The sequence below is a fragment of the Ornithorhynchus anatinus genome, chromosome 7 (assembly GCF_004115215.2).
Source record: "Ornithorhynchus anatinus isolate Pmale09 chromosome 7, mOrnAna1.pri.v4, whole genome shotgun sequence".
Taxonomy (NCBI): domain Eukaryota; kingdom Metazoa; phylum Chordata; class Mammalia; order Monotremata; family Ornithorhynchidae; genus Ornithorhynchus; species Ornithorhynchus anatinus.
The window spans coordinates 13476370-13501201 of NC_041734.1; the positions used below are offsets into that span (position 1 = coordinate 13476370).

At 39.2% G+C, this 24832-nt stretch overlaps 1 protein-coding gene across 3 annotated transcripts in view; it reads left to right on the forward strand.

Annotated features, from left to right (window-relative positions):
• PRKDC (protein kinase, DNA-activated, catalytic subunit) overlaps nucleotides 1–24832 on the forward strand; it is a 126427-nt gene that overhangs the window by 31923 nt on the left and 69672 nt on the right. For all 3 annotated transcript variants that reach the window (XM_029069344.1, XM_029069345.1, XM_029069346.1), the window contains exons 29-46: nucleotides 1715–1814; nucleotides 2559–2692; nucleotides 4156–4410; nucleotides 5160–5383; nucleotides 6926–7134; nucleotides 7992–8124; nucleotides 9879–10037; nucleotides 10548–10751; nucleotides 11530–11715; nucleotides 12670–12774; nucleotides 14101–14268; nucleotides 17016–17143; nucleotides 18345–18552; nucleotides 19373–19551; nucleotides 20737–20905; nucleotides 22960–23025; nucleotides 23358–23430; nucleotides 24332–24480. In XM_029069344.1, the coding sequence (XP_028925177.1) occupies nucleotides 1715–1814; nucleotides 2559–2692; nucleotides 4156–4410; nucleotides 5160–5383; nucleotides 6926–7134; nucleotides 7992–8124; nucleotides 9879–10037; nucleotides 10548–10751; nucleotides 11530–11715; nucleotides 12670–12774; nucleotides 14101–14268; nucleotides 17016–17143; nucleotides 18345–18552; nucleotides 19373–19551; nucleotides 20737–20905; nucleotides 22960–23025; nucleotides 23358–23430; nucleotides 24332–24480 (2849 nt within the window). The remainder of the gene's footprint in view (nucleotides 1–1714; nucleotides 1815–2558; nucleotides 2693–4155; nucleotides 4411–5159; nucleotides 5384–6925; nucleotides 7135–7991; nucleotides 8125–9878; nucleotides 10038–10547; nucleotides 10752–11529; nucleotides 11716–12669; nucleotides 12775–14100; nucleotides 14269–17015; nucleotides 17144–18344; nucleotides 18553–19372; nucleotides 19552–20736; nucleotides 20906–22959; nucleotides 23026–23357; nucleotides 23431–24331; nucleotides 24481–24832) is intronic.

Consider the following 24832-nt stretch of genomic DNA (forward strand, 5'->3'; position numbering starts at 1 on the left):
CATTTGAGCAATTAATCTTCCAGGCAAAGTTTCATTTTGTTTTGCATTGAAGAGAAGTTAGAGTTCCCTTCTCAATTTAGTCAGAATGTTCTTCCGGCATCAAATCTTGCCTCTGATATTACCTAGATTTGGAATGTGCTTTATGAAACAGTAATGCTTCCAGGTCTTTAGAAAAATTGATGTTTGTAAACCCCTAACTTTTGGGTGTAAAAATATTTTCCACTGCCTGAGTCCCCCAAGGGAGAGGGACAGTATCTAATTCCCACCTATGTATTCTCTTCCAGGATTTAGTACAGTGCCCCATACACAGTGAGCGTGTAATAAATACTTTTACTACTACTGCTCATTCACAAATCTGCCTCAATCATTCTGTCACACTCTGGCCTTGCTAGTAATATAAGTGACAAGTTCATTTAAAATTTTTTTTAATTAACTTTTTTAAGTTAAAATATTTTTCTAACATTCCCAAACTTCTGGAGTAGTATTTGTCCTGATCCACACACTTGCTTTCACACCTGACATGTTCCTATTCTTTAATGACTGCCCCAAAACTTCTGCCCTTTTCTGCTGGGGAGGTGTTCCTCTATGGAGGATGATCTTTACTCACTTTTACCCTCTGTTTAAAGCTTATGCATCCTGGAGCAAAATCAAAGCTGGGAAGGCAACAGAGAAAGCACTTGCTTCTCTCCCATGTGGCTCAACTCCAACTCCTACTATTAATTTCTACTTCTCTCTGTCCATCCATATTCCTACAATCGGGGAGTGGAGCGGGGAAAATAACAACTGCAACTTGATGATACCAGAGGTAGAATGGTAATGAAAGGCTCTATTTCTATCCCAAGTGGGAAGTAGCAGTAGTGAAAACTGGGAGCGAAATACAGTAATGTCTCGTCCTATCTTCACGTATGACAACCTATTACCCTATTTATTTTGTTAATGAAATGTACATCACCTTGATTCTATTTAGTTGCCATTGTTTTTAGGAGATGTTCTTCCCCTTGACTCTATTGCCATTATGCTTGTCTGTCTCCCCCGATTAGACTGTAAGCCCGTCAAACAGCAGGGACTGTCTATCTGTTGCCGACTTGTTCATTCCAAGCGCTTAGTACAGTGCTCTGCACATAGTAAGCGCTCAATAAATACTATTGAATAAATAAATACTATTGAATGAACAACCAGCTCTTTATCCCAACTGCCCGGCTATTTCTGTTAGTATTTTCAGCTTTTATTGGCCTGGTTAGTTAGCACTGCCATATATTTTAAGAGGTGATAAAGTATTTAAATCCCTACTCTTCTACTGCTTCTCTTTCTATGATGTGTCTTTGGTAGACTTGAAATAAATTGTAAATGTTAACTGTGGTATTTGTTAAGCACTTACTATGTGCCAGGCACTGTACTAAGTACTAGGATAGATGCAAGGTAATTGGGTTGGACACATCCCTGTCCTATATAGCGCTCACAGTCAGTTTTAATCCCCATTTTACAGATGAAGTAACTGAGGCACAGAGAAGGAAAGTGACTTGCTCAGGGTCACACAGCTGACAAGTGGCAGAGCTGGGGAGTAGAACCCAGGTCCTTCTGATTCCCAGGCCTGTGCTCTATCCAGTAGGCCCCACTGCCTCCCTAATGTTCTGTGTATTTTTGTATTGCATGTTTTTAGTACTTGGTTTAGTTGCAGTATTTATTGTTTAGTATTTTTTCTGCTTGGAAACAGGTACAATTCAACAGTGTTGTGATGCTATTGATCACCTAAAACGTATCATTGAGAAAAAGCACATATCCTTCAATGAAGAAAAGAATCGGCGTTTGCCACGGTTGGTATTCCTTAGCACTTTGCATCTTGATCTGCTGTAAAAGTGAATGGTTACTTCTCAATCATTATGCCCTAGTCAGGATGCTCTAGAATTTGAGTGGACTAAGATTCAGAAGAAGTTTCCCAGTGCTGTAGGGAGAAATTCGTGGTAAAAACTTTAGGGTTTAAAGGCAAAGAAAATACAGTTCCTGATTTCTTTACATTTGATATACAGGATTCTAACCTTGATCATTAACAATGTGAGGTTGGGTTGAGGAGAAACCAAGTGGCTTGAGAAGCTTGCAACCATTCCTTCTTTTTAGAAGTGAAAATAATTTATTTAACTCATTTTGCTGGATAATTCTATTGTCTTGTGTAGATTACCAGCGTGGCTGGTAGCAGCGTGGCTCAGTGGAAAGAGCACGGGCTTTGGAGTCAGGGCTCATGAGTTCGAATCCCAGCTCTGCCACTTGTCGGCTGTGTGACTGTGGGCAAGTCACTTAACTTCTCTGCACCTCAGTTCCGTCATCTGTAAATTGGGGATTAAGACTGTGAGCCCCACGTGGGACAACCTGATTCCCCTATGTCTACCCCAGCGCTTAGAACAGTGCTCGGCACATAGTAAGCGCTTAACAAATACCAACATTATTACCAAAAATGCTAGTGTTGTCCAGTTTGGTGTGATTCTGCTATTAGGGATATTTTGGTAAGATGCAGTATAGATTCGATGAAGCCATCTAATTTACATTTCTTGTCTCTTCAACAGAGGATTTCCCAATGCTCGGTCAGTGCGTTTATTGGATCTTGTTTACTGGCTTTTGGGGCAGTGTGGAAGACCCCAGACAGAATGCCGACACAAGTCCATAGAGCTCTTTTATAAATTTGTCCCTTTATTACCAGGTACTGTAATAAAGTCCTACCATTCCCCAAACTTTGTTTATGCTTATTTGCTCTTGTAGTGTAGATGTTGAGGTTTATTGGAGAAACAAACAAACAGAAAACCCAACCTATTTTTGGATCGTAGCTTTGCTGCTAGTGTAATTTCAATAGAATGTGATATATGTCAAACTTACTAAATAATACAGTGTGATTGCAGACTCATAAAGAAGGCTAGTACAATGATTGCCAGTTTCCCCATACACATATCCTATAGCTATAGATATCTCTTTATAGATGCAGGATATGTATGAACTACTTAAGTACACAGTACCGATTTTGAATCTGAGCTATTACTAAAGGATAAACCATATTTTAATATTTCTCAGAAGTTTTTCGTAAGATCTCAATTGTAACATTCCGCTAACATTTTTCACCTTTTCCTCTGTTTCTAAATAAAAGCAAATTCAATTCAGATCACTTTAATCAGATTCATTTTAGACCAGCTTGGATAATGAAACCTGGAGGTGTTGACCCAAATGCATATTTACTATTTTAAAGTCAATTTTCTTTAACGGCATAGCTAGAGAATCTTGCACTCTTCCTAAATGAGTAGAGCATCAGTGAGTTTGATCCTAATGGAGAGGAAGTACTATTCCTGTGTGATGTGAAAAGACATTCCCTGCCTTCCTAATTTACGGAAAGATTGTCCCTGGCCTGACTACAAAGAAATATGTTTTTGGAAAGTGGAACTCTCAAACAAAGAGGGATTGAAAGACATTGTACTCCACTGGCTGACAAGATGAAATGCTTCTCAATGGCCTCGCCAGCCTCAGGATGTAGCAGAGGGTTCAACACTGTTTTTACCTTCTGTACCAGACTGAAGGGAGAGGAGGTAGTGACTTTTTCCTCCTCCTCCTGCCACTGTGACTTGGGTGGAGATTGATATAGTGAGGGAAGAGATATGGTGACATTGATTGGCAGAATCACAGGGAGCCACGGGCTGACATGTCAGTATGACTTGTGGGTATGTCACCCTCCGGCACTTTGGCCACATTTCCTGGCTCCTTTGTATTACAATACTAAGAACTTCATTATTGCTAGAAGTCTAGACAAAAGCACGTAGTTTAGACAAGGTAAATACTTTTTTTTTTAACCTTGATTTACCAAGTTACAAAAACTATCTGGAAATAAAGGATTTTTAGATAATGTACCTTTTGAATGCCAATAGAGAGTGTAACCAACATAATGCAGTAGTGAAATGCATAATCCTTTATCAAATAATTTTGCTAATGTAACATTTTATTTGGACATGCTAATGGAAATAAATTGCATTTTATTTGATTCTGCATTCTTAACATATTCTAACATTTATAGTCTCTCTGCCCTTTGTCATTTTAAGTAGATAACTGATTAGATTATAGAAAGAAAAATTAGATCAAGAAAAAATTGGATTGGATAGCTTTAAATCTTTGTTTCTTTTTAAGGCAATAAGTCCCCAGCTTCATGGTTGAATGACATCCTCAAGGAAGAAGGTGTTTCTTTCCTCATTAGCAGATTTGAAGGTGCAGGTACGGGTAATGATCATTTATCCGGAATCCTTGTTTGGCCAACCCTCTTGGATCTGGAAGGGCCTTTTAGTTTAAGAGCTGTTCTACAATGGATGGATATGCTCTTAGCATCTCTGGAGTGCTACAACACATTTATTGAGGAGAAAACTGTCAAAGCACATGAAATACTCGGTAGGTAAAGTTTGTATGCTGCTAAGTCAGGTTTAACTTTGTTGGAAGACTTGAAATCAAGAATAACTGCTTCATTTTTGGGGATTGAATCTTCCTCATGTCATGTTGCTGGGTTTCCTCTTCAAGAAAGTTCTGGGTAGTTGTTAGACTCAGAAGTTTTTGTCCTAAGATTTGAAATTTGGACTGCTTCCCTGATTAATACCAAACTAACAAGGGGCTGATGGTGCACTTGAGGTACAGAGAGTAGGTTGGCATTAGAGAGGTGAGCTGGACTTGGTTGTTGTAGGAAATTAATGAGAAAATCTGTGAACCTTTGCTCTCTCTGAGCACTTTGCCCCTGTCATTTTCATAGTGTTTTCCAGCCTGAAGAGTCGGTTCCTGCCTTTGAGCATAGGATAGTATGATTTACTACCGAACTGTCAAGAATAATAGAGTTTGTCGTGGCAGTGATGAAGATTTCAAGACTAGAGCTAAATAGATGGTTGTGTTATTAAAAAAAAAAAAAAAAGACCTCATGTATGAGTTATTAACCTTGTCATAAATTTTTTTTCATTAATGTCCATGTGTGTTCTCACCAGGTTGTAACATTTGGGTCATAGTAGTTTTTCAGAATGGAACAAAATTTTTCATTTTAATTTCTTAAATAAACTGATGGACCTAGAAAAGCTGCATGCTGTTGTTGTGGTGATATGAAATGTATACTTATGATTTTGTATTTAAATATACCAATATTTTATTAATATTCCCAGGAACGCAGGCAAAGTCTTCATTTTTGAGGGCCATATCCTTCTTCCTGGAACGCATTGCCTTTCATGATATTACAGCAGCGGAACAGTGTTTTGGCACTGGCTCAAAAGGCAGCATGTTTAGTCCACAAGAAAGGGAAGAGTACAATTACAGCAAGTGTACAATTATTGTCCGAATTATGGAATTTGCCACTATGCTTCTGAACACCTACCAAGACACTTGGAAGGTAGTATGATAGCCAGCTTTGGGTTTTTTTTCCAAATGATAAACAGCTTTTGCAATGACACAAATACTTTTTTTCATACTTGTGCAAATGTAGCATTTTTCAACTTGCAAGTTAGGTTTGTTAAAAATGAGTATAGTTAGTGAAATATTGAAAACTTTAGAATATTAGAGTAAGTTACAGTCAAACTGAGAAGTTGTTGGTTATGAATATTACCTCAGGCTAACATGACCCTCCAAATTCTTTGTTCTTAGTCTTTTAGCCAGAGGAAGAGATGGGTATTAAATATTTAGTTGTCTTTGGTACTCAAAGATGAGACCATTGATGATGATTCACCTTTGGATGTTCGTGTAGCTAACTGGTAGGGCTAATATGGAACTCACAGTTCCTACCACACTGTCTGCTTACAAAAGTTGTGCTTCAAGCAGTTTACATGTATTAAATTGTTCTAGATTGTTAAATTTCTCAGTTTAAACATTAGTTTCAACCTTCTTCCCCAGCCGATTTTCAACTGGGGCATGCTACAAATAGCCAAACTCACTGATTTGGGGGTCACCCTGCTTTGTAATCCTCCTCTGAATATATTGATGAGTGTGTCAATCAAAAGAATCAATATTTTAAGAATACCTATAGAGTATGCAGTGTTAAATCAAAAGGAGGAGAATGTGAATTCTGGGCCATGGTTAATCCACAAACAGAATGAATCAAGGCTCTTGGCTCTTTCTTGTCTCTAGTGGGATTACAAAATATCTCAAATGATAAAATATTGACATGCCAGTTTAGTGTTAAGTTATGGATATTCCTTTTACCAATTAAATCTACAGGTGATACCTAACCCTATTATAATGTTTGTGAATGAGAGATTATAGATGGATTAATTTGGACTTTTGGAAAAATAGATTGAAAATTATTAATGAGTGGCAGCTCAACATTTCATTTTAGCTTCTCTGTTGCTCTCCTTTCCTCCCTAAATATTACAGTGGTACTTGAGAGAAAACGATAGTGAGGAAGATTGCGAGGAAGAGAGCTTTACTTCTCTGCTTCTCTGTATTACCTATAGGTTCCATTTTCCCCCCAGTAGTGAAGTATCTCTGTGATTATGTCCAAGTAACTGGGCCATGACAAACACTGTACTTCCTATTCCTGTAGGCCCAATAGTGCCTGAAAAAGAGAACTCTCTCTCAGCTTTGTAGCACAATTAAATGCAATTCAACACCATTCTAGATTTATTCTTTCCAAGTCAACAGATGGAACTGAAGAGGTGTTTATAGAAAACCATTAAAATGGTTTTTGGAATTTGTCTTAGTTTGTGAGTGTGCCTTTTGATAGTAGCTAATCACTCTAGTATCTAATATTTGCCATTTCCCCCGATGAGTCAAATGCAAACTAGCTTTTTGTGTCTGTTTTATGTATGTGCTCTCTTTCATTATACAGCTAGGGGTTTCTTAGCAAATGACTTAAGCACAGTTTTATTATTAAAGCCCTCTGTGAGTTCAGTACTATTACAAATGAAATTCCCATTTCATTTTATTTTATTTTGTACAGCTACTTGAGAAGGATTTACTTAACGCTACCTTTATGGAACTTGTAGTGGAAATAGTGTGTGATCCGTCAAGCATAGGTTTTAATGTAGCTGATGTACAAGTCATGAGTAATCTTCCCGATGTCTGTGTGAGTGTTATGAAAGCTTTAAAGAAATCTCCTTACAAGGATGCCTTGGAGGGCAACATAAAGAAAAGAGTAACAGCTCAAAGGTAAGCATTTATCTGTATCATGCTAATTAATGCAGTCAGAAGTACAGTTTTCAAGCTCTGCCACCTATTTGTCTCAAAAGAGGGCTGATTGCACGCCACCCTTATAGTGCTTGGTAGCAATGCAAAGGTGGAATTTTCTGATAGCCCTAGTTGGGAGTGCTGCAGAAACTAGATTTGGGGATAGGAGGTTCTGGGTGGTCTTGTCCCTGCTCTGTGACTTCAGAAAATGCCTCAGTGTAGTGAACCCATCAGAACCTGTTAGAGCCAGCCAGATCAAAGTGGGCAAGCCCTTTTGCAGCTTTGATCCTGAATGAGATGCCAAGGAAAAGAAGAGGCATGGCCATTTCCAGTTGCGAAGAGAGGTGGCACCGCTCCTGACAGCTTCCATGTTGGGAGGTCTTAGAAGAGTAGAAGAGGCTGTTTCAGCAGGTCACGCCGGATACTGAGCCACCATCCAGACTCTGCAGGATTCTCCATCCTCTCTTCCTTCCCCATCAGTGATTTAGTCATTCAGGTGCTGTGTTTAAGCACCAAGTGCACCTGAACCTGTCATTTACATGCCTGGTTTAAAGCAAACTAAAGTTAATACAGCTTAAGGAAATAACCAGTTGTTAAGATAAATCAATCAATTATTGGTATTTATTGAGCTCTTACTATGTTCAGAGCACTGTACTAAATGCTTGGGAGAATACAGTACTGCAGACAGGTGCCCTGCCCATAATGAGCTTACAGTCTAGAGGACTGTTAAAATGGTAACGATATCCATAGTATCTTTCAGTACTGAATAAGTGAGATAAATCTTAATATGTTAAGATGATGACAAGCAAAATTATTTTTCTTTTCCTTCACTTAACTAGCATTGAGGAGCTCTGTACTGTGGACCTATATAAACCTGATGCTCGCTTTGATCGGCCTAGGTTGGCTTCTATCCTATCAGCCTGTAAACAGCTTCAAAGGGCTGGACTTTTGCATGCTGCAGTACATCCTCAGGTAAACTTTTCCACAGCAAATTAAGTGTTTCACATGCTAGAAACTCATTTTTTCTCACTGCACTGCACTTTTGGTTTATGAGGACAGAGATCAGAGGAGAGAGGATGAGTTTCAGTGGTAGAAGTAGCGGGGAAACAGGTTGCCTTAGGATCCCAGGACAGGAAGTTGTACATTAAGATCTGCCCTTGTAGGTAAAAGTCGGGGAGATGAAGTAGGAGTGGTGGTGCTTCAAGTGAAGAAAGTAACATAGTCTGGTGGAAAGAACGTGGGATCTGTCTCTCACTCTACCACTGGCCTTCTATATGTCCATGATCAAGTCTCTTCCCACAATTTCTTCATCTGTAGAAGGTGGCTATTACCTGCCTCTCTGTACTTCACAAGGATGCTGTGAGAATAGAATGAAATAATTGATGTGACTGTACATGTGGGAACTCCGAAGAGAGACACCTGGGCCTTTTCAGAGCCATGCCGTGTTTGCGGTGGCTCAGAAAACATCCAATCTAACACAGTCCAAGCTACCCTGGTGCGGCTGGGGCCTTATACACAGTGAAAGGGTCTTCTGCCCCTGGGGAGAAGCAGTGAAATGAAAACCAGAAGTGAGAGGTTGAAATCTTCACCATTTTATTAACTACTGAGTTACTTTTGACATGCTAACGTCTCTAATTAGGTTTTCTTGGTTTTGGTAAAGACAGGATAAAGATATAGGTCTGACATTGTTAATTTAAAAAAACATGCTGAGAAGCACCTTGGCCCAGAGGATAGAGCACGGGCCTGGAGGGCAGACCTGGATTCTAATCCTGGCCCTGCCACTTGTTTGCTCTGTGACTTTGGGCAAGTCATTGAACCTTCTCTGTTACTCATTCACTTCAGCGGTAAAATATGGACTGTGTTCAACCTGATGACCTTATTTATCTGTGCACTTGCTTGGTACATAGTAAGTGTTTAATAAATACCATTAAAAAAAAGCTTCATTTAAATTTTGTATGTGTATTCTGCCAACAGAAGGTTTGCACTTGGAAAATGGGAGCCACAAATCTACTTAGCCTTAAATAAAAACCTAGGGGATCTCAAGATCAATGGAATTGATCATATCTAGGAGTAAAAATAAAATAATGAAAATATAGGCTGTCCAAAATAGTCACTCTTTTTTAGCCTAGAGGTTCTAGTGGCTAAGGAAAGAGAATGGACCTGGGAGTCAGGAGACCTTAATTCTAATCCTGGTTCTGCCAGTTGCTTGCTTTGTGACCTTGGGCAAGTCACTCAGCTTCTCTATTGCCTCAGTTTCCTCATCTATAAAATAGGGATTCAGTACCTCTTCTCCTCCCCCTTAAACTGTGAGCCCCATGTGGGAGAGGGACTGCATCCAACCTGATTGTCTCGTTTCTACTCCAGTGCTTAGTACAATACTTGGCACATAATAAACACTTAACGAATAAGATTTTATATTATTTATTTTTGAACATTCCTTAACACAAATGAGGCTTTACAAATATTAAATCTTAATATTATCTTACTCATACTTGAACTTACATGAAATGCTGGTGCAGAACCTACCACTGTATAGAAAAAAAACCATGGGGCAATAAAATTGTACTCAACAAGACAAGTTTATTGTTGTAGTTTAAAGGAATTATCCATCCAGGAGGAAAGAGTAAAGAATTAATATGAACTGTGGTAAAACTTTGTACCTTTAATATTTCTTGGATTTTATCATTGAGCAAACACTGACAATGACTGAATGACCACTTTTTTAGGCTTCACATCTGCAGCGTCCAGGAAGCACCAAGCTTCTCTCCGTTGTTTATAAAGGAATTGCACCTGGTGACGAAAGGCAGTCTCTTCCCTCATTAGAAATCAGCAGTAAACAATTAGCCAGTGGACTTCTGGAGTTGGCTTTTGCTTTTGGAGGACTGGTAGGAAGAGAGAGAGAGAGTGTGTGTGTGTGTGTGTGTGTGTGTCTCCCCTTTGTATGTGAAGAAGACTATTCACCTGTGACTTGGTGTTGGGCTGAAAAGGTGAATGTGGGATCTACAATGCCAGCCACGTAGGGCCCAAAAAAGGTTCAAATACTGATAGTGCTGTTTTGAAGCACAATAATCTATTTCTTTACTAGACTTGGGTGGGGCTGTAGGGTGGGGTAATGTGTGTATGTAAGTGTATAGAATTCATATTTATATCCGTTTATCAGACCATAGATTAATGAAGCTCTCCTTACTGTTGATAAAAAGTCTCTATTGATCTACTTCAATAAGAGCACCACTCTCGATTTTTAAGGAAAAGTTAAATACTAAAACTAAAAATCTGAACTTTAGAAAACTGATTTTCCTTGATTTTTGAATATTTGGTACTTTATTTCCATTACAAAAGTATCCACTGTGTGAAATGACAAATTGATTTATGCAGCTTTTTGTCAATTCTCCTAGTGTGAAGAACTGGTGAGTCTCCTGTTGAATACAGTGGTGCTTTCTGTGCCACTTGCAGGAACATCACAGAGGAACCTAATCAGTTTCTCTCACGGAGAGTATTTCTACAACTTGTTCTCGGCAACCATCAATACTGAGCTCCTGAAAAATATTGACACTGCTGTACTTGAGCTCATGAAGTCATCAGTGGATAATGCAAAAATGGTATTTAAATGTTCCCTTAAGTTGGCAGATAGCTACTGATATAAACAGTTACCTCTGTGAAATAGTTGATTTGTTTCCAAAGTGTTTCTGTACAAAGGTTGCTAAAGGAAGAAGAAAAAAAGAGTATTTTCACAGTAGCCAGTTGTAAAATACCTAAATTGGTATGGCAGCTTTTAAGGGAATTTGGGTACTTTCATGAGCCTATTTCCCTTTTAAGATTCTCTTCCAGGGCCTGGAAGTATATATTATGGGGATGTCGTTCACAAGGTCATTCAATGTTGCTCAGGCTAAGCAATAAATTCAAAATGAATGGTGGATGGAATCTGCCATTGCGAATGACTCATGGGCCACGGTCCATTCACAAAGATTATAGGACCTCTTTGTGAAGGAAGTGATAATACTGCACCTGGCTGTTCCAGTATCATTACACTCTTTTTTTAGTATCAGCCATGTGTCTGCTGAGGCAGTGTGTGCAAAAATTGAGATATTGTGCAGGGATGAAGCACACTGTGAAGTACATTGTGAACTTTTATATACAAAACCCATTTATGACCTGACCACAGCAGAGTGCAACTGAAAAGTAACAATAATATCACCACTCTTTTGGACTGTATCATTTTGAAAAGTTAGCTGACCTTCAGATTCCTTGGTCTGAATCCCTATCTAAAGGATTTTTTGTTTTAGATTTTTAAAAATCCGTTTTCGCAGGCTGTCATTCAGGTTTAATACTCCTATCAGAGAATATCCCATGCTTTATTATTTTCAAAAACTATTTCAGGTGGGAACCATTTTGAATGGCATGTTAGATCAAAGCTTTAGAGATCGTATTGTTCGGAAGCAGCAGGGAGAGAAGTTGGTGGATGCGATTCTGCAAAATTGGAAGAGACTCGATACGTGGTGGGCTGAAGATTCTACTCCAGAAAGCAAAATAGCTGTTTTGACTTTACTGGCTAAAGTTCTACAGGTATTGTCTTGGGGGCTCATTTTAGAATCACAACTTTTTTTGAGGGTGTTTGTGAAATGAAGTGGAAAGACAGTCCAAGGGCTTAGGACAGAATTGATTCTTGAAAACTGTGTTAGGTTGAGACATTGCAACTAGTATTCCGATAGGACAGTGTGACACATGGTGAATTGATTCCTGAACCTAAGTCAGATACAAAAATATCTGAGAATTGTTTACTTAATTGTCGATGAGAAATAGTTACATAATTGTATTGTCAGAGGTCCAAAGCCGGCTTATTTCATTGGGAATAAAATGGATGTTGACCCTCTGTGGTGACTCTGTCTGTGTCATATATAAGCCCCGCTGCCCCTACCCTATAGGCTCTCCTGCCTCATAACCCCATCTCTCTTTAATTTTTTTTTCCCATTATGATGGTTTTTAAAATAGTTTCCCCAGTTTCCCACAAGTCAAATGTGCCCTCCTTCATCACCTGCATCTGAATAGCTAGTGCCATAAAGAAGGCTAGCGTTGTCAAGTCAAGACTGACATGTTGCACAGCTGAAGCAGGCTTTAAAATTAGGAGCATTAAGTGTCATACTGTGTGGTTTGAGAGGTCTTAATTTGAAGACTGCCCGTAATAGCTTTGTTCAAACTGCGTTTGTTTTGAATAACCTTTGAAGTTTTCAAAACATGAGTTTATTAATAAAGTTTGCTGTTACCAATATTGGAAACAATTTGCATTTAAAATATTGGATTTTGCTAGATGAAAATTTGGGGTTGGATACTGCACAAGGATGAGTGAATTTGGAGAAAAATTTGTGTTAAAATCCACAAACAAGAAACTAGAATGGTAGTCCATTTCTCAAATGTAAATCATACACTAATTATTCTATTTAAATTGCATGTAGTAGTATGGTTTTGGGAAAAAGATAATAGAAACAGTACGATTACACTTTCCTTATTTTGTTTTTCTAGATTGATTCCTCAGTGTCCTCTAATACAAATCACGCTGCTTTCTCTGCCGTCTTCAATGCATATACTAGTCTGCTTATTGATAAGAAGCTTGGCCTAAATCTAAAGGTAATTTATTGAGGGTTTTTTTTTTTTGAGTGAATTCTTCACTGTCACCCAGGGTTGTATTTGTTTTTATCTGTCTGATATCACCTCACAGAATTTGAACATTTAGAGGAGACTGATACTATGCTAGGAATAGAGACAAGGAGGCAAAAGCAGAAATACCCCTAGGTAGTAGTAATAAATAAATGACAATAAATGCCATCGGTTGATTGAACTTTTTTTATCTACTGAAGCAACCCAAAATTGTTATTACTACTACTAATGATGATGATAATAACAAAGTTGTTGTTTAAAGCAGCAGAACTATGTTTCGCTTTAGAGCTATTCACTTGAGAGGAAAAGAAAGACAAAATGGAGGGCGAGAGAGGGGAGAAGGACTCAAGGACTGATGAAAGGCAGTTGGGAATAGGAGAGGCCTTAGTGCCATGCCAAGGTCACTTACTTTGATTCGATCTCGTGCCCAAATTAATGTGAGTGAATATGCTTTGAAGGATGGAGAACCCTGTTCTCCCCTGTCATTAGTTCTCTGGGGAATGGAGAGATCTCCAGTAGGATTCTCTGAATCCTGGGATTCATGGCCTTATTTCAGTGAAATCATTTCGTTGTGGAAACTTTTCCCTACGTGCTACGGGATGATTCAAGTGCATACTGAATTAGTATAAGTCATCCAACTTATTGTAAGACAGTAGGAAACATGCCTCTCTTTAACACATACTCCGAGAGGTGGCCAAGTTTAATGAACCGAAGAGCCCCAAACAAAAATGATCAATTTGGCTGAAAGCAGCAGGTGAAGTGGTGAGCTGGAGTTCCCAGGGTGGTGACAGAGAGCAGGTGTTCTGGATGAGGCAGTGGTTTGAGGGGTGAGGCCAGCCACTCTGGACTTTTGTGGGTGAGGGTGCCATCCCCTCTGAAACGGTTGGAGCAGCAACATACTGCAACCCACTGCCAATGTGGTGAAATAATAAATAACAAAACCTCTGTACGTGAACCGTGGAGCAAGTGAAGAAGAGCCGCTTGTGGCTCGTGAACTGCACTTTGGTTACCCCCGATCTATGTAGTGCTATACAACCTTTTAAATGCTCAATGAAGGCATTTTGACTTAGTCCATACTTCTAGTGGAGCATCCTTAGTGACAGGAAGAAAGACGAAACTCAGGATTTGGTCTCATTTTGAGACCTTGAAACTACATTTAAATGATCCACAAAATCCAATATTTAAGTAGCCCTTAGAAGGTTTTTAAATAAAGCAATTATTACTGTGGCACCAGTAAGGCCTTCATTTCCGATTCCTCGTTTTCTCTAATCCTACCAATTCTTGTTTCCATACTAGAGCCAAGCTGTGCTTATTCTTCCCTTCTTCACAAATCTTACTGGAGACAGACTTAATGATCTTAAGAATGCACTAGAACAATTTGTGGCTTTCAATTTCCCTATGAATTCTGATGAGTTTCCCAAAGGAACTCTGCGGTACAACAACTATGTGGATTGCACTAAAAAGGTTAGTATTTAACAAAGCTTGTAAGGCAAAACAATAACTTTGGAGAGCCAATGCTTCTTATAACTGTTCCTAATCAAAAATAAAATTTGGATTTCAAGTGTGACAAAATGGGGAAGCATGTGCAACATGGAATATAAGAATTCCAAGTATTCCAGCTTATAAGAATACTATAAACTGGAGGCTTGTTCTTTCCATTTCTTGTTAGAAGAATGGTAAATACTGTTCTGGATAGAGTTGATCACAACTTAGTTAAAACTGAAAGTATCATTTGATGCCCTATGCTTAGTGGTACTATTTTGACTAGTTCCCTTGTTTAGGTAAATATGTTTGAAAAAACTGGAGCCCTCTGCATCATTCCTCTTTACAGTGAGGCATCTGCCTACCTGTTGTAGTTGCTAACAGAACACCATTAGGCCCCATTTGGATTTGGGAACGGTTATGGCTACCTTTGTAACGGTCAGGGTGTTCATTTTCTTCAGATGTTAGTAGTGTTTGGCTTGGGCAGACAACAGTGCTGTGTGAAACACATGGCAGATCCAGGTGATTTCAAATACTTTCAGCTTAATCCTGGGCAGATAAGCACTAGGGGACCCACAGTGACCCCAGGAAATTTTCATGAAAGAAAACGAAATCTCAGGAGGTTGGAGGGTAAGATAAATTCATGGATGAGAGGTTCATAATAGGATACCAGTGGGAAAGTAAGGATGTAGAAGAAGAGCTTTTCATACTACATTCTTACCACGAGATTGGATGTCAACGAGGGCAACCATATTATAGATCTTACAAGCATCTTGTTGCCACTGATGGCAGCAGAACACTGAGCAGGGTAGTCTGACCAGAAGTGGCATTGCTTATGTTCTTTTATTGAAGTTTACTGGCCTAAAGAAATCTGAAGGACTCTTAGGGCAGAGGAAAGGTGTTAGGATCCCAGAGATCAGATAGACCTGAGGCCTGTCAGTGTTCTACTTGGAGACAGTCTGTGTAACTCTAGAAATATTGTAATATAAGACACATGACATACATAGGAAATGACAGTATAATTTCAGTTTGTCAATTAGAATTCCTTCAAGAAGCCACATGGAGATTTTTTGGTCCATGTGAGATGAACAAAGAGTGGGGATAAAGAATTTACATGGTGCCAGCCAGAAGTCCTCTGAATGATACTTCTGCAGCCTACCCAGCACATCCCACTCACGTCAAGGTTTCTGTCCAAAAGCCACATTTACATATGAGATGGGAATGTTGCTGTGACAGCTGGTTGGAAGGGTCAGCCGATATAATTTATTCAACAGCACTTAGTTATTCAAGGGCTGCCTGAGAATGGGAAAATAGATGTATCTTAGTAGGGCAAGCTAAATGGCAAGTTGATAGGATTTTCATGACATCCAGGTGCATTTTGCCAGAATTATCAGTATTATCAATATCTCAATAGTAATGGTCCTGCTCTTGATGATGATGATGGTATTTATTAAGCACTTATGTGCCAAGCACTATTCTAAGTGCTGTCCCTTCAGACCCTCCTTCCTTCTTCCCTTCTGTCAGCTTGCCTGAATTGGGGCACTGCTTTGAAGTTCCCAGGAGGTTTTAGGGAGGAGCGTGGCCTCATGGAAAGAACACGGGCCTGGAAGTCAAAGGACCTGAGTTCCAATCCCAGCTCTGCCTCTTGCTTGCTGTGTGACCTTGGACAAGTCACTTAACTCCTCTGGACCTCATCTATATAAAGTGGGGATTCAGTACGTGTTCTCCTCTCCTTTAGACTGTGAGTGCCATGTGGAACATGGACTCTGTCTGACCTGATTAACTTGTACCTACCCTAGAGCTGAGAACAGTGCTTGACACATTAACAAATACCGTAATTATTAATTATTCTTTGGGGATTGGAAAAGCTTGAGCTGCTGGAAATGTCTATTACAAAAATAGAGATTCTGGTAATAATAATGATGGCATTTATTAAGCAAGTACTCTGTGCTAAACACTCTTCTAAGCACTGGGGTAGATACAAAGTAATCAGATGTTCCGTGGTGGGGGGCTCAATCTTAATCCCCATTTTATAGATGAGGTAACTAAGGCACAGAGAAGTCAAGTGATTTGCCCGAAGTCACACAGCTGATCAGAGGCGAAGCCGGGATTAGAACCCCTGATGTCTGACTCCCAAGCCCAATGCTTTCTCCGCTAAGCCACGCTGCTTCTCTGTCAGGGTTCTCCAGGCAGTCTTGGAACTGGAAGTAGTGATAGGTGGCCGCTAAAACATTAGTCTGCTGTACACTAAAAACTCCCCTTCAGTCTTAGAATGGCCCTTGCAAGTTAAGGTTTACTTCAAAAGTTTCTCTAAGATAATTATCTCTCAAAAAATGCACTTGTCTTTTCAGGCATAGCTAATTTAGTTTTATTTTTGGATTCTAATTTATACCTCCAGCTTTTTTATTTTTATTCACTATAACATGTCTTACAACTGAAGAAAATATTTTTGGCACATTGTACACACGTCGGATGGAAGTAGCTTCAAAACAGTATATTACATTAATCCAGCCTTTCGTCTGCCCCGATTATCAATGTTTCTGTTTTTTCCTTAAAGACAACAACTTTTTGATCCTATAAGGATATAATATAGAGCCATTGCATCCTCAATAAAACATGTTTTAAAATGTTTTAAAACTGGCATTATGCAGCCAGGAAAAAATAGAAAATTTTCAGAAAAAAAGCACGCTTTAAAAAGATGTGGAAATGTTTTGACCCCATTTATCTAGTTCCTGGATGCCTTGGAATTATCCCAGAGTCCTATGTTACTACAATTAATGACAGAAATCCTTTGTCGGGACCAGAGGCACTTTATGGAAGAATTATTTCAGATGAGTTTCAAAAGAATCGCTAGAAGGTAATCAGTTTAAAATGTTTGCTTAGTTTTCATTATCCTCATGATGTTCAACAGAGATTTAGTACATTATTTTGGAGTGCATTGGATTTAAACTAGGTGTTAAAAGGGATTTAATTAGTTCGGTTTAATTTTATGTCCATCAGTCAAATCAGTGGTATTTATTGAACACTACTATGTGCAGAGCACTGTATGAAGCACTTGTGAGATTACAATACCACATAATTAGCAGACACATTTCTTGCTCATAAAGAATTTATAATCGAGAGAGGCAAGCCAGAGAAACCTACAGCGTTAATATCTTTAAAAAAAAATTAACAGCTACGTAACAGCAAGAATCTCTGGTGGAGATTTTTAACAAAAGAGAGAGATCGTATCTACTTGGGCTACGGATATCCCGGCTGGGTAGCTGGACAATGGTTGTGAGTGATGACCTGTGTCAGGGTGTGAGCTGAAGGCTAAGTTTTTGCCACCAGAAGGCTCACTTGAGTGACCTCATCAGTTTATTTTTCATGAAAGTGTTGTTTAGTTCTCTCGCCTAAGCTAGGATCTATTTCCCTTACTCTCTTAGGGTAAAATAAAGGCAGAAATCCCTGGCCTATAATTTTGTCCACTTAAAATGAAACCCAAATTCAGTCAGTCATATTTATTGAGTGCTTACTGTGTGCAAAGTGTTGTACTAAGTGCTTGGGAGAATACAGTATAACAATAAACAGACACATTCCCCACCCATACAGCACAGATGCAATTTTTAAAAATAATGATTGGTGGAGAGGTAAATGAGACAGTGTGGTCAGAGTTGATATTATACTAGGTGTTAAGTGAGTCAAAGATTCAGAGAGCCTCTATTTGGAAGTGTAGTTGATGTTCAAATGCAAAGATGGAGTAAATACATTTTTTTTTCAAAAATTGCTTTTCATTTAAGTAGGAATTTTTTTGGTTTCGTAGCACCATACTGGGGTACTATGAGGTGAGGATCAAGGTCTGGTTAGAAGCCAGTGTTAGGGCCAAATCTGGCTTACTTTGTTCATATTTTACATGTTGTTTTTGGTTGGGAATTGGAAGATAGAGAAGAATGGTTTCATTCCCAAAGTCTTCTGGTTTTAGTTTCTCTGTCAGCTTTGGATCTAAATTCAAAGTTAATTGTATATCTGGCATTGGTAAAGTAAAGTTGGAATTCACAGGAAAGTCTCATTCTTCATAGGAGTGGCTCTGCCAAACAAGTAGCCCTATTGGAAGCTGTGCACGGAATGTTCCTGAGAGATGACCATCTTTCAAGTACTACCCGCCAGGCATTTGTGGATCGTTCCCTCCTCACCCTGTTGTTGCACTGCAGCCTGGACGCTTTGAAAGAATTCTTTTATAGGATTATAGTGGGGGCTATGGACATGTTAAAGTCCAGATTTACAAAGGTATCACGGATTTGTTAAACAACATGTTCCTACTCAATTTAAATATGGGTCTCCTGGACCAAATGCCATTAGGAACTTTGTAAGTTTTCAGCCAGTAGATTGGAGCTGTAAGTATCTTCCTTGTTTGAAAAGCAGCTGATTAAATGTTGGAGATTTCTTACATATTGCATTGACTGCCAAATTACAATTTTGACCACTTAAAAGGAAACCCAGATAAAGGTAGACAGTTAATAATGTTGGTATTTGTTAAGCGCTTACTATGTGCAGAGCACTGTTCTAAGCACTGGGGTAGATACAGGGTAGTCAGGTTGTCCCACGTGAGGTTCACAGTTCACCCCCATTTTACAGATGAGGTAACTGAGGCACAGAGAAGTTAAGTGGCTTGACCACAGTCACACAACTGACAAGTGGCAGAGCCGGGAGTCGAACCCATGACCTCTGACTCCGAAGCCCAGGCTCTTTCCACTGAGCCACGGAGCACTTAATGTGTGCAGAGCACTGTACTAAGTGCTTGGGAGAGTACAGAATAAAAATAAAAAATACACATTCCATGCCCATAAAGCATCGATGCAATTTTAAAAAAATAATGATTTCTGAAGAGGTAAATGAAACAAGTGTGGTCAGAGATGAAATCGATCATTTAGGTCACATTATATGACAGGCCTGGAAACAATTTTGAGAAATTCAGTAGTCTCAGGCTCTTCTATGATTGGGTTCCCAAATAAACCTGTTAGGTGTTTAAAAAAAAATAGGTTGGAAATTGTCATATTTACTGTATATTGCATGAGTTGTGACTACTTTCTGTGTGCAAAATTTGTAGTCAAATGAATCTACTTTTGATACTCAAGTCACCAAGAAATTGGGTTATTATAAGATGCTGGAAATGATGTATTCTCGCCTTCCAAAAGATGATGTTCACTCCAAAGAGTCGAGAATCAACCGAGCTTTCCATGGCTCCAGTGTTATAGAGGGAAACGAACTTACTAAGACATTAATCAAGTAAGATCATATTTAACTAATAAACTGATATGCCACTGAATTGTTTGCAATTTAAATGTTCATTTGTTCCACATAGCTTAAGGGGTTGTAAAACTGAATTTATGTATTTGATTAAATCAGTGCCTAAAATTGCTTCCCAAAGTTAGAAACTTTGGAAGGAACGTTAACTCTTTTAAATCAGTAGGCAATCACTGAGCCCATTGCAGCAGTATAAGCATGAAACAATATATCCAGCAGTGCATTAGATGATTTTCTAGTTGTGGGAAATAATGCTTCTTCCAAAGTAGCTTTCTGCTAAGTAGTAACACTGATATAATTAGGCCAGCCATTTTGCAAAGGTTAAGGTTCTCTGATATGTTTTGTTTGATTTCTCTCACTTTCCTCTTCCTTGCTTTTTAATTAAGTGAGAAAGTAAAGCCATAGACTTATTTTATTTTAGCTTAGCACTGAAGAGTAGTGATTTTTATCTATGGCACTTCAGTGCAGGAAAGTAGAGGCAAAGATTTCATATTTTTCCAGGTCTTTCTTTTAGAATCTGACATTTTTTTTAGGATTGTGCTTCAGCATAAAATATAAGTTCTGGGTAAAATAAGTTGGCCCACTTAAAATACATGGATTTTTCTGGCTTCATAAAGCAAACCTGAAATTTATAGCCACTCCAATTTATTCTCAGTTTTATTTCCACTTGAAATATCAATCAGTCAGTAGTATTAAGTCCCTGCTTTCAACAGAGCACTGTACTAAGTCCCTGCGAGAGTACAGGTAGATTTCCTTTCCTAAAGGGGTGTAGAATCTAGCATCGAAACAGACACTAAAATGAATTATGGAAAGAAGGGAGAAGAAAAGGAGGCTATGTATGAGTTCATGCTTAAGGAGTAAGGTAGTGTAAAGTATGTACAAAAAACCTTGGGGGTTGAGAATACTTAAGTGCTTTGGTGGTGCGGAGATGCTGAAGTGACATATATGGAAATATAAACTGGGAGAATGGCAATTAATCGGGAAAGTCTCTTGGAAGACATAATTTCAGAAGGACTTTGCAGATAGAGTTGTGATCTGTTGGATGTGTCATTAATGAAGTCCCCATGCAAGAAGACTTTTGAAATAGTTAATACGAAATTGAAGCATTGTGATATTATTAGACCATAGGGTAGTAGCACTCAATTGAACTGATATTCTCCTGTGCAGATCCTGCTATGATGCATTTACAGAGAACATGGCAGGTGAGACTCAGTTGCTGGAGAAGAGAAGACAGTACCACTGTGCTGCATATAACTGTGCCATTGCTGTTATCAGCTGTGTCTTCAATGAAACCAAATTCTACCAAGGGTTTTTGTTTACAGAAAAACCAGAAAAGGTAAGGTTTTTCATTCATTCAATCGTATTTATTGAGCATTTACTGTGTGCAGAGCCCGGTAATAAGCGCTTAGGAGAGCACAGTTCAACAATAAGTAGACACATTCCTTGTCCACAACGAGCTTACAGTCTAGGCTTCTGGTTGCCAGAGGGATGCGATGCCCTGGGAAGCTGAAGGTTGGAAATGACTCCTCTGAGCTTCTCGCAGCCAACTTCAGAAAGAAGGAAATCTGGCTGTATCCCCAAATGATTCCGTTGTTGTTGGGGAGTGTTCAGCTGAGAGCTGTGGAGTAATGGCGGTAAGGGGTGAGAGATTGGGGTTTACTTGGAGGCTCTTAATTCTCGCCCCTTCCTGGAAGGGGAAAAACAAAGGCTTTGGGGATTTTGCAACTACTGTCAGGGGTCTGAGCTTTCTTGGGATGACTCTGGTGGTTATTTCGGCTCGAAGAAAGGCTAAAGTGACCCAGGTTCACCACAGAGGCCAGTGTAGGTCTCCTGGTACTACAACCAGGTTGCATGTAGGCACTTGAGTATGTGGGTGGGAAGGACAAAGAGATTCAAGGCCCTAGCCTTCCCTAAAACTTCCCTTCTGTAATAGGTGGTTGAATTCCAGGGCCAGACACCAGTGCTTTGAAATCTTCCAGTGGGCTCAGATCTCTGTCCCATGCTTCCTGAGTGCTGAGACCTTTTCCTCCTCCACATCACTATCATAAAGTTATTTGCCCCGGTGGCTTGGAAATTCCTGCAAAGGGTGAGGGCCAAGACCAGGAAGCAGGAGCAGGCAGGATGGTGATGGGGCACCTGTGACCCCAATATTGGGCCACACAGGGAGGTCTGTGGTCTTATAGGACCTCCTTGCCACGCGGCCTGTCTTAAAGACTTTGGCACTTCACCCCCTATCAGAAAAGTAAGAGGGCAGTCTTCAAAGTTTGGTTCAGAAGGAGTGGAGAAGTCTGAAACCTGAGGTTCACTCCATTGGGAAGGTCCCTTGCAAACACATATGGGACACCCAGGAATACTTACAGACCTCAGGCTGGGGTACATAGATACACAAGGCATCACCTAAATAAAGGTTGGTACCTAGGACCTGTAGACAACAAAAACAACAACAAAAACAACAAAGGTAAACAGCAGAGTAAAAAATGAGTAAACAAAATGACTGGGCCAGAGGAAGAGAGTAGAAGAGAACATTTTGAGGAAAAGATGGGAGAGCATGTGATAAATTTGAAATGGAGAAAAGTGGAGAAAGGCTTTCTAACCTAGACAAAGAATGGTATTTTCCATAGCTCTGATGCGTAACACTGAAAATCCAGGAATTCAGTAACAGTAGTGCATATTGACCACACTTGGTTCAGTGAACTGTTCTAGGCATTGGAAAAGTACAGAATAAACAAGGAACATGTTTCCTGTCCACAACTGTAATCGGGGGAAGATTTGGGTTTACTTGGCAGAGGGCTCTAAGTTTTATATGAAATTGATAGATCCTAAAAATGATTGGTTCTGCCTTGTGGTTTTTATTTTTGCTAATTGGTTAGTTAGCTATGAGCAACATGTGAATTTTGGGTGCGTATATTAACCCTAATCCTTTTTGCTTTAAACAATTCCAAGTAATGTGATATTATGAATTGATTTAGTCTGTCAGTGGTAATTGTTGAGCTCCTAATTAGTGCTTGGCACCGACTAAGCACTTGGAAAAGTACAAAAGTCTCACAGCCAAGATTTCAGGATTCAGACTCCAAGGATTCTGTAGCTACCCTTGTGTTTCACCTTTCTCCTTTGCTTTTATGATTTACAACTGGTTACTCACACTGGAATGAAATGAGAAAATTAGATCCTAGCTACTTGAATTCTGAGTGCTCCATTATTTAAATATGGAAGTATTTAAAATATCAGCATGATAGAATTCCAATTCTCCTCTTTGGTAATGTTAAGCCAATTCTTAACTATTATCCATAAGCACTACAGTTCATCATAATAACTTCTGTGATCCAACTATTTTTCCCAGTTGCTTTTAGATATAAAGTGGTTAATTTCTAACTATGTTTTGATGTGCAGAACTTGTTTATTTTTGAAAACTTGATTGACCTGAAACGATGTTACACATTTCCTGTAGAAATTGAGGTGAGTACTCCAGTGAATGGTATTTATTATACTAAGCGCTTAAGAGGGTACATTACAACAAAATTGGTACGCACATTCCATGCCCACAAGGGAACTTAAAGTCTAGAGGGAGACAGACATTAAAATAAAATACAAAAATGTTCTGTGGGGCTGAGGGTGGGGTGAATATGATTAAAGTAATAGTGGTATTGTACATATAGATAGCGTTTAGCCAATACTGTTATTGTTATTAATACTATTATTATTTTCTATTTTTTCCAAACTACTAATACAAAAATAAGCTTGCTATCCCTGACTTAAAAATTTCAAAAATGATATTCTTTGTTTTGTAGGTGCCTATGGAAAGAAAGAAAAAGTACATTGCTATTAGGAAAGAGGCCAGGGATTCAGTAAATGATAATTCAGGTAGGACATTCTGATGAGAAAATAGGACATATTTGATGATATTCATAGGAGGCATTTACCATTAATACTGTTTCCCTAGCTCTAGCACTCCATTGCCATTTCAGAAAGTAATGTCAGGCTTTGGCAATGCATGTTGAAGGGTGGCACTCCAAAGCAGCATGACTTAGTGGGAAGAGCCTGGGTTTGGAAGTCAGAGGATGTGGGTTCTAATCCCGGCTCCACCACTTGTCTGCTGTGTGACCTTGGGCAAGTCACTTCACTTCTCTGTGCCTCAGCTCATCTATAAAATGGGGATTAAGACTGTGAGCCCCACGTGGGGCAACCTGATGATCTTGTATCTACCCCAGCGTTTGGAACAGTGCCTGGCACATAGTAAGCACTTAACAAATACCATCATTATTATTATCAGCCTGCCTGATGGGTTTTCATTTGGCTGGGTAGGGCACCTCTTCCCTAATCAATGACCATGTCTGTCTGCCTCCAGCAAGCTCCCCAAACTGCAGTGCTGTTCCTCCCACCTCACTTGAGGCCACTGTCCAAACAGCAGTGCATAGCAGAATTTTTCTGAAGTAAGCTTTTTATCAAGTATATTGAAAGGAGCAAGGAAAGAGAGCGAGAACGCTCTAAAAATCATTCAGTAAACAGCACTTACTGAGAAATTACTGTGTGCCGAGCACTATATTAAGCACGTGGCAGACTACAATGCAACAGAGTTTTACCGACACTTTCCCTGCTCCTAAGGAGCTTACAGTCTTAAAGACATTATCTAATGATTAATGTTATTTAGGTCTTAGAGAAAGAAAAAAATGGTGTCGCAATGAGTGTCATTAGTACTATCCTTCCATATTCTAGACTCTTCGGACCTTTACCTAATGGAAGCTTTCTCTTTCTCTTTTTTTAGATGAGCCCCATTATTTGTCTTCTCTGTCCTCTATGGCAGACAGTAGTCTGAGTGAAGAAATAAGTCAATTTGACTTCTCCACTGGAGTGCAGAGCTATTCATATAGCTCCCAAGATGTCAAATCGACTGGATATCATTTCAAGAGAAGGGTGATTATGTTTTATGTACCTTTAAAGAGCCCTGACTAGATGTAAGAGAAATAATCCAGATAAAAAGTTTTTGAGGGTCTTTTTCCAGATTGTAATAGACGAAGTAAAAATCGTATTTGAATGGAAAGTTTACATGAAAATTGAAAGGTCTTCCAGCTGCCCCAGGCCAAATTATAACTCTTAAACCTGCAGGTCCCTATTGGAGGGGGCTTAAAGAATCTTGGAATGCTCATTCTGGTTGAGATAGACAGCCTGGACCCAATAGTTCAAGTCAGGGGCATTTTTGGGCACTCCAGAAATTATGCTATCTAAAGCTCTTCCATTTTGACTCTTTAGAAATTTCACTTTTATT